Source organism: Octopus sinensis, unplaced genomic scaffold (assembly GCF_006345805.1).
Source record: "Octopus sinensis unplaced genomic scaffold, ASM634580v1 Contig12869, whole genome shotgun sequence".
Taxonomy (NCBI): Eukaryota; Metazoa; Mollusca; class Cephalopoda; order Octopoda; family Octopodidae; genus Octopus; species Octopus sinensis.
The window spans coordinates 22,501-32,610 of NW_021832805.1; the positions used below are offsets into that span (position 1 = coordinate 22,501).

The 10,110-nt window shown below is 36.9% G+C and overlaps 1 protein-coding gene across 1 annotated transcript in view; it reads left to right on the forward strand.

Moving 5' to 3' along the window:
- Positions 1-9,531, forward strand: part of LOC118761383 — a 13,471-nt gene extending 3,940 nt beyond the window's left edge. Inside the window, exons 2-5 of the mRNA XM_036499222.1 lie at positions 1,817-1,877; positions 4,890-4,964; positions 7,417-7,524; positions 9,446-9,531. Coding sequence (XP_036355115.1) covers positions 1,817-1,877; positions 4,890-4,964; positions 7,417-7,524; positions 9,446-9,531 — 330 coding nt within the window. The remainder of the gene's footprint in view (positions 1-1,816; positions 1,878-4,889; positions 4,965-7,416; positions 7,525-9,445) is intronic.
- The last annotated feature ends 579 nt before the right edge of the window (positions 9,532-10,110 follow it).

Sequence of the window (10,110 nt, forward strand, 5' to 3'; positions counted from 1 at the left end):
AGTGTCAAACTCGCTGATCTGGAAAAAGGGCAAAGGAGAAATAAGCTATATTAAATCGTGAAGGAACGTGATTAGTTTCGTTCCGTCTCTTTGACGATGTGCGGGGTCAGAGAGATAAGCCAGTAACTTTTAGCATCTGCTCTGCTTCCTCCCTTATGTGTAGGGCATATTATTCCTTCCTTCAGCTATTTTCTTTTCATCACGCTGAACCGTTAACCCCTAAAATGTTTTCTTCTCTCTCCGTTTTTTTCCCCTCCTCTCTCCTTTTCATTTTTTCCTTTCTTAATCCTTTCTGTCGAAGAGCGTAGGCTCGAATCAAGAAAGCCTTTTCCAGTTTTCCAGTGCGTTAAATTTGTTACCAGCTTGTTGTTCATATATATATATATATATATATATATATATATATATATATATAATATATACTACTAATATATGTGTTAGCATATTAAAATACCTTTACGGTTAAAATTATAAACAACTTATAAGTAAGGGCTAAAGACAATTATTTCAATGGCAATATGCTGATAACAGACTATTAAATCGTCAATTTCCACATATTATTTACTAAATTGACGATTTAATAGTCTGTTATCAGCATATTGCCATTGAAGTAATTTTCCTTAGCCCTTACTTATAAGTTATATATATATATATATATATATATATATATATATATATATATATAGGTAGATGAGAGATATGAAAATTTACATACAAGCAGATGCGTATGTGTATTTATGGGTATATACATGAGTACTGTATATATGTATAGCGATGTATATTTATGTATATATGTATATGTATGCATCATATAAGCGTGTATGTATTATGTGTATATGTATGCTTCTGAATTTAACTAGATACATAAGCGTATATATATTTACATACGTGTGAATATAGATAAACTCACATTTATGCATATATGTGTATAAATAAAATCAAGGCGACAAAGGCTTCACTTGAATTAAACCAAGTTTTTAATATTGCATCATTCAGCGTTAAGGTTTATCTATGAATTCGCACCGCATACATGAAGTTTGGCAAATAGATCCCTGGAATGTGTTCTTTGACTGATCAACGGAGGCACACTACAGGAGGCTTGGCACATCTCTTGAGCAAAAAAGTCTAAAAAGAAAAATGACTGAATGTATATTAATAGGACAGCATGCATGACTAAATTTTTAGAATTTTCAAATATATAGAATCATAGAGAACAAAATTCCTCTTCGCTGTGCAAAACACGGGAATACTAGCTTTCATTGTGATGGGTATATTTTGCAAAGTATACTCTTCAAATAAAGAAATAATTGAGGCACAGAAGAACTATGAATGCGGCTAAACAGCTTAATTGTAACAAGACGGTGTAGATTTGGTGAACCATGCATTCATATGAAGCTGTCCCAAAATGTCATTATTTTCTTTCTTGGTTTTATGTTCTCAACCAGAGGCTTTCAAACTTCTTGGGCCTCATGGTCACATAATACTCCCAGCTTCTATTTTTATGTATATTTAAATATTTCATATTTTACTAATTTATATATACTATGAATCTTTTGCTATTTAATATAATATATGTTTTTTGTATACAAAACTATAAAAATATCATAATAAATTCATAGCGTCCCCCAATCCACTGCCTTCCTCCCAACGCCTCCTTTTTCTCCAGCTACTTTTGCCCCTTTAGGCACCAGCACCCACCTGGACCGTCTCAACGCTCATCGGGGGGCGGTAGCGCCCATTTTGAGAATCTATGTTCTAAACGATGATAAATTTCCTGAAATTCTATTTGTATGATGTTATTTCTATTTTTTCACAGAATCGCTTCGTCTCCAAGAGATCTGCCGACGAGGAACATCAGCCTCAGCCAATGCCGCCAATGCTGCCAAGTAAGAACTAATTTCATATCATACAAGACAATATGACGAAGAAGAAAAGTTCGGGGATCAGATTAAATAAAAAAATATTTAATTCCAGTCTCTTTTACATAAAATAATCTACCCGTGTTTCCTCACCTGCTGACTTCTAATTTCCTTAAAGTTGCATTAGTTTTTTTTTTATTACTATCCTTATCTGCACAACATTACACACACACACACACACACACACACACACACACACACACACACACACACACACACACGTAGTACCGGAGATGTGATCTCTCTATGTCGTGAAGCAGAGGTTCGAACTGGAGACACTTCCTGATCGCAGGCTCCTCATTGTGGATGATTGTATTTTCTGTCGTAGTATTTCAGTCATTAGCCAACATTCCTGACCTTAATTAACGATAAGCACAGAAACCAAAATAAAGATGGAATGTTTAACTGGGAATCTTGCTGCTAAAGCTAGCATTTGCTAAATAAAAGGATATTTATTATTATTTTTGTTTTAAATTCTAACTTCAGCATTATTATCTAAGGCTTTCTATCTTCCTTCTCTACACTTTTCCAAGATTAATTGTTGCATTTCTGTACAGGAGTGGCTGTGTGGTAAGTAGCTTGTTTACCAACCACATGGTTCCGGGTTCAGTCCCACTGCGTGGCACCTTGGGCAAGTGTCTTCTACTATAGCCTCGGGCCGACCAATGCCTTGTGAGTTGATTTGGTAGACGGAAACTGAAAGAAGCTCGTCGTATATATGTATATATATATATATTATATATATATATATATATATATATATATATATATATATTATATATATATATATATATATATAAGCGTGTGTGTGTGTTTGTGTGTCTGTGTTTGTCTCCCTAGCATTGCTTGACAACCGATGCTGGTGTGTTTATGTCTCCGTTACTTAGCGGTTCGGCAAAAGAGACCGATAGAATAAGTGCTGGGCTTACAAAAAGAATAAGTCCGGGGTCGAGTTGCTCGATTAAAGGCGCTGCTCCAGCATGGCCGCGGTCAGATGACTGAAACAAGTAAAAGAGTAAAGAGTATCCAGATTCAATATTTAAAGATATTCTAGAATTCTGCACCCTTATTTTTCATTCTAGTTCTTCTTTTATCCTAATTAATTCTGAATGAAGAACAAAATGTGGTACTCTTGTAAATATCTTTCAAATACTGATATTTTTCGAAGGTTAAATTCAGTTTGCACCTAAAAATAACTAAGAATTAGCACATATAAATATATTTTGAAACAATTTTTATAATAAAATAATGTTATATACTAATTAAACCATTATCAATTAGTTGTTGTAATGAGAGAAAATTTAGTTTTTAAAATCTTTTTAATATCTACATATTTAATACATAAAAAGAATGAAAAGAATTATTATATAATCGCTAAAAGTTTCGTAACTATTGTATGCTTAATGTTTTCAGAAGGATCTTTTCTCCAACTGTTTCGTCACGATTAACGTTTGTCTTGAAAATCAAATGATAAGTGTCTTCTCTGGAAAAGATATATTTTGATTTCTGAAAATATATACTTATACTTTTGCCCATTTGAAGACATGGCACTGATTTTATAGCAAATATTCTTTGACGAGGTTTTCACCATAAGATTCTTCTCATAGTGCTCATTCACCTAGTAAAGGGTGTCGGGGGGAAGCGGCTAATATCGGCTAGTGAGAATCGAACCCCATACTCGCAAACTCCGTTTAGGCACTGACTACCATCAAGCTAAGCAATCAATAAACTCAAACAATGTATTATTATATAACACTAAAAAGATTAAATGACAAAAATATTTTTTCCCAGGCAAAAATCTTTTCGGCGAGGTTTTCATCGACGAGCATAATCTTTTAATCCCAATTAATCTATAAATTCCTTTTATAAAAAATTAACATATTCTGAATCAAAATCAACTCTTCGCCTTACTCTCCCACTTTAACTTGATGTATTTTCACCTAACCTTTTCTTGAATGAGCCAAAACTCAATGGTTCCTTGACAACAACGTCAAGAATAGTCTCGAGATTTCCTTCCTTTCATTCCTTCTTTCTTTCTTTCTTTCTTTCTTTCTTTCTTTCTTCTTTCTTCTTTCTTTCTTTCCTTCTTTCCTTCCTTCCTTCCTTCCTTCTCTCATTCTTCCTTTCATTCTTTCTTTCTTTCTTTCTTTCTTTCTTTCTTTCTTTCTTTCTTCTTTCTTCTTTCCTTCCTTCCTTCCTTCCTTCTCTCTTTCCTTCCTTCTTTCTTTCTTTCTTTCTTTCCTTCTGTCTTTCCTTCTTCCTTTCCTTCCTTCCTTTCCTTCTTCCTTTCCTTCTTTCCATTCTTCCTTCCCTCCTTCTCTCCTTCTTTCCTTCTTTCTTTCCTTCTTCCTTTCCTTTCTTCCTTTCCTTCATTCTTTCCTTCTTTCCATTCTTCCTTCCCTCCTTCCCTCCTTCTTCCTTTCCTTTCTTCCTTTCTTTCTTTCTTCCGTTCTTTCTTTCCGTCTTTCGTTCGTTCGTTCCTTCCTCCTTCCTTCCTTTCTTTCTTCCTTTCTTCCATTCCTTCTTCCTTTCCTTCTTCCTTTCCTTCTTTCCATTCTACTTTCCCTCCTTCCCTCCTTCTTTCCGTCTTCCTTTCCTTCTTCCTTCGCTTCTTCCTTTCCTTCTTTCCATTCTTCCTTCCCTCATTCCCTCCTTCCCTCCTTCTTCCTTTCCTTCCTTCCTTTCTTTCTTTCTTTCTTTCTTTCTTTCCTTCTTTCCATTCTTTCTTCCCTCCTTCCCTCCTTCTTCCTTTCCTTTCTTCCTTTCCTTCTTCCTTTCTTTCTTTCCATTCTTCCTTCCCTCCTTCCCTCCTTCTTTCTTCTCTATCAGTGACCCACCTATCCCCACCCCCACTTCCTTCCTTCTAATCATTGTCTCCCCAATTCATTAATTCCCAGCCAAGAATTTCTTTCCTAAATGTTTGACCAGTTATTTCTGCTACACTCCATTGCTCCTGTTTTACTTTCACAGTACCCGGTCCTGGATCCCTGTATACCCGGTGGGGTAGAACAACCTGTCCATGTAATTCACGTCTGGTATACGATGGTTAGTATATTTCGTATTTCTATTCTCTCTTTCCCTCCCTCCCTTTCTTCCTTTCTTTCTTCCTTTCTTTCTTCCTTTCTTCCTTTCTTTCTTCCTTTCTTCCTTTCTTTCTTCCTTTCTTCCTTTCTTTCTTCTTTCTTTCTTCCTTTCTTCCTTTCTTCCTTTCCTTCTTCCTTCTTCCTTTCTTCCTTTCTTCCTTTCTTCCTTTCTTCCTTTCTTCCTTCTTCCTGCATTCCATCTTTCTTCATTCCTTCTTTCTTCCTTCCTTCCTTCTTCCTTTCTTTCTTCCTTTCTTCCTTTCTTCCTTCCTTTCTTTCTTCCTTCCTTCCTTCCTTCCTTTCTTTCTTCCTTTCTTCCTTTCTTTCTTCCTTTCTTTCTTCCTTTCTTCCTTTCTTCTTCCTTTCTTTCTTCCTTCCTTTCTTTCTTCCTTTCTTCCTTTCTTTCTTCCTTTCTTCCTTTCTTTCTTCGTTTCTTCCTTTCTTTCTTCCTTTCTTCGTTTCTTCGTTTCTTCGTTTCTTTCTTTCTTCCTTTCTTTCTTCCTTTCTTTCTTCCTTTCTTCCTTTCTTTCTTCCTTTCTTACTTTCTTTCTCCCTTCCTTTCTTCCTTTCTTCCTTCCTTCCTTTCTTCCTTTCTTCCTTTCTTCCTTCCTTCTTCCTTCATTCCTTCTTTCTTCATTCCTTCTTTCTTCCTTCTTCCTTTCTTTCTTCCTTTCTTCCTTCCTTTCTTTCTTCCTTCCTTCCTTCCTTTCTTCCTTTCTTCCTTTCTTCTTTCCTTCCTTCCTTCTACCTTCCTTTCTTCCTTCTTTTCCTTCCTTCCTTCCTTCCTTCCTTCCTTTTTTCTTTCCTTCTTTCTTTCTTTGTCTCTCTCTCTCTCCCTCTTTCCATTCAACCCTCTTTCTTTCTAATTCTCTCTCTCTCTCTCTGTCTATCTCTCTCTCCCTCCTCCTTTCTTATCTACACAAACGTTTATCCTATCACAGCATATCACGTTTTAAACACCTCTTGTAGATTCTCTCTGAGATTACTCAACACTACTTACTCCGTTGAATTTATTTGATCTCACGAGAAGTATAAATGTGGCCAAGTACGATCACATGACCAGGATGCCATCTTATGTAGACGTGAACGCAAACACAGAATGTAAATTTCTTTCTGACAAACTACAAATACTGACCGAAAAGATGTCCTCTACAACAACGAAGTATACCAGTTTGACTAACCATACATTAGAGAATTAAAAATAGTAATGGGCAGTAGAATTATACATGAGTGACCACTGATGAGTGCTTGATTGACACTAATTAGAGTACCTAATCCTTGCAGGTGTTGGCTAATTAAAACACAAACTGTTTACGTTGATTCTAGTGACAACGGATTGTAAGTGGAGAGTAAAGTGATTAGTGTCCAACGTGGAGTAAACACCCCACATATCCTAATTCATGAACCCAGGTAACTGAAGATTGTATTCATTAACTAAAACATAAGGAGACTGGGAATATTTGTAAGAGAGACCACAGCTGATTACCGACGAACCTTCCCTGCCTCACCAAACACGTATTATCCCTCAAATCATTCACATTCTAACAGACCCTTCTCACCGCCTAATTCCTCAGTGCATCATCATAAGGAGATCACGACGGTCATTTATTAGCTAAAATACAAACAGACTGTATATATTAGTAAGAAAGTCTACTGATGAATACTGAGCTTAGTCCGTCTATTCTTCACCGCTTCACCGAAATCGCCTTATTCAAATCTTTCCCTTTTACGTGACATCTGACCAGGTAATCTCTCTAGTGCATCACGGTGAGGAAATTCTGATTTTTCCAAACGGAAACCGCTTTTTCTCACCTCTTCCCCAATCAAATTCACTGCCTTTAAACACCATTCGTTTTTGCTTCTATGCGGTCTCCGTGAACATGTGAACAGAAACGTCTTCTCCATATTGGGGAAAATAGCTAAATGCCTTACACAGGGTCCTTCCTTTCTCAAACTACTGACATCCGCACAGAGAAACATCTAAACACATGCGTCAAGATATATTAATGCACATCACCTACACAAATACCTAAGCGCACACCTACAACATATCTATACATATATAAGCAAGCGACACACACAACTGCTAAGTGAATGACGCGCACTCCGACAGCAACACAGTTTAAGCTCGCATAGTCACTAACGTAAACTCGCAAAACGTACACAGGTAAGTATAGTCAACATATATGCACACACACACACACAAACACACACACGAACCCACAAAGGCACACACATGTATCTGCTTAATTAACCACGCATATGAAAACGATATGGAAGCTATTTGTGTCTGTTTATAATCGCAATCTTATTGAAAGCTTATATTCAAGGATTTCTTTTAATCCGCGCTTATCTTATTCACATATAACTTTATTTGATATCTTATTTACTCGATATATTCTTACCAATTCTAGGTGTGGTTGGAGGACAATTCTATACACAATCAGGTGGCGGAAGTAATCTCTTATGTCTACCTAACGACCCCATTTGGGCCAATTTCACTGACGGATATCAAAAAGCGGGTTACATATATGGCACCGAATATGAAATAAGCATATACGGTTCGAAAAAAATCTTTTCTTATGCTAACGCTCAAGCAATTCATGATCACAACGTTCCGTGCGCTGTCTGTTTGACACAACAACCTGCTGTTGTTATGATGTTACCAGCCAGGACAAAGTGTTACGATGGTTGGAGAGTTGAGTATTCGGGATATTTGATGACCGAGCGTCACAATCATAAAGGCAGACATGAATATGTGTGTGTGGATTATGCACCAGAAGCTGATCCAGCTGGTTACAGAAACGAAAATGGAGCTTTATTATATTTCGTTGAGGCTACGTGTGGTTCATTGCCATGTCCACCGTATGTCGAAGGTCGCGAATTAACCTGCGTTGTGTGCAGTAAATATTGAAAAGAATATAATAGAAATAGCTTCTATGAAACTTTATGTTGCCCAGTTACAATCATAATATAGTATCATAAAACAATATAGAAATTTTTAATTCTTTATAATATTTTATTCGTGCTGTGTAAATCGTTAAAATAATCTGTCCTACTAGCCGAAAGAAAAATATTCCAACCGAGAGAAAATAAACACCAGAAAATGTGAGAATTATGCTTATAGGACAATGCAAAGCTGGGCGAATAATTCTCGAAAGACATTGTATAAGGATCAGTTTATCATCCTAAAATATGGAAATAAAATGATTTTTGTTTAATTGTATTTTGTGTTCTCTTTTAAATACCAAGAAAGTCAAATTGAAATAACCACATAGAAATATAAGATCTCTTCATGATTTTTGACAGGAATGCATGTAATGGTCATCTCATCCATGTTCAACATATAGCTGTGTCGCAACCCCGCCACAAAATCAATGAAGATTCTCATAATCGGAACACGCAACACTCACATCCTTGTACCAGTGCTTAAACACCGATGCACAAGAAGAACAAATGAAATCACCTGTGAACCTCAAATCTGGTGAATTATCTCACTCAAGAGCAGGAATGCAAAAGACAGAGTAAAGAAAGCAAAACGACGTACAAATATACTCAGAGTAAACAAGGATACTATCCAATAGGATTCATCGTACTATGTTGGAGTGTGTAGAACGGTCCTTAAATGAACGAAGATACTGTAGCGTTGAGAAGATGGATATTTGGCTGGCACCAATTCCCCCATCCAACTACTTGCGTGGCATAAGAATGCTCGACCACGACAACAAAAATGATGATAATGTGAAAACGCAATATCTAATTTGGCAAATGAATATTGGGACGTTTAATATAGCGCTGTCGGTCAGTTAGCCTTTGATGTAATGAGGCAGAGCTGCTTTTAGTAACTTATCATATGAATCAACCTAAATAGATATTTGTGTGCATGCTCAGCCCAATATATAAGGCTGTTGGCAACTAAACCGCCAACCCTGTCAAGCCTGCTTAGTATAAAAACTGATTATCGTCGGATAACGTGCAGGATGATAAACGAAGCTTGGTCAAAGGACGGATGACCTCAGTTTAGTTATCGTCCATTCAGCGGCATGGGATGAGGGACACTTGGCCATTGGGATTGAAGGAGCCATTATTCTCGTTAGCAAGTCTTTCTAGGAGCAGGGAAACGTCTATAAAACCACAAACCTGAAGTGCAGCTGGCTGTCTGATTGTCTCCACTTCTGTTGTGCAACTGGTGCTATATATGGTCGTGCTGTAAAGTTGGGTTCACTGCTGTGCATCTTTGTTCACTCAAAACAAATTCACGCGGCGCAAAAAAACGTCTTAGATTCTTGGAACGGTACACGCGGGTACAGAAATCCCAGCGGCCAAGGGAGGCCAGTGTAGCATACAGGTCTAGGAAGCTGAGAGTCTGTAATTACTAACTTACAAGTGGCGGCTTGTGATATTGGTGTGAAATTAATTGCTGATCTTAACTTTGTTTCTTAGGATCAATAGAAAATACGGTGAGAAAATACATTGGAAATGTGAAAATAGAGAATGAATGCAAGAGTGCATTCCGTGCAGGAAAATGATAATCTATCTTTATGTAAAACATTCGGCAAGCATTGTCATGCTTGTCATCCTTGAAAACCAAAAGGTTACATTGCCAAAAACGAAATGGAAATCACGAACCACTAATTGACAAACTCTGGCACGGTGGTTAATTGCAGATAATGATAATGCATTGGTATTGATGCCGGCGCCATGGAATTTGTCTCACAATATTAGAGGTTGGAGGGAAAAGAAAAGCCAAACTCTCCCGATCCCAACCGGAAGAAGTGGGTATATAATACCTGAAGAATATAAATTTCTTGAAAATGGTGAGAAGTTTCTATTAGACGATAGTGTTGAAGATAATCCGGAGAGAATTTTAGTGTTTGGCACACAAGCTTGGTTAGACGATCTTGAGAATAATAAGGATTCGGCTTGTGTGGTACTTTTAAAAATCAGCGAAGATATATATTATCAGTTGTTCACATTACATATTGTCATAGGAAATATTAGCACGCCACGTCTTTTTGTAACATGCAAAAAAGTTTTTTAGCGCTTTGAAGGACTTACACCCATCATGAGAGCTCGAAAGCTTAATGGTTGATTTCAAGAAAGCAATT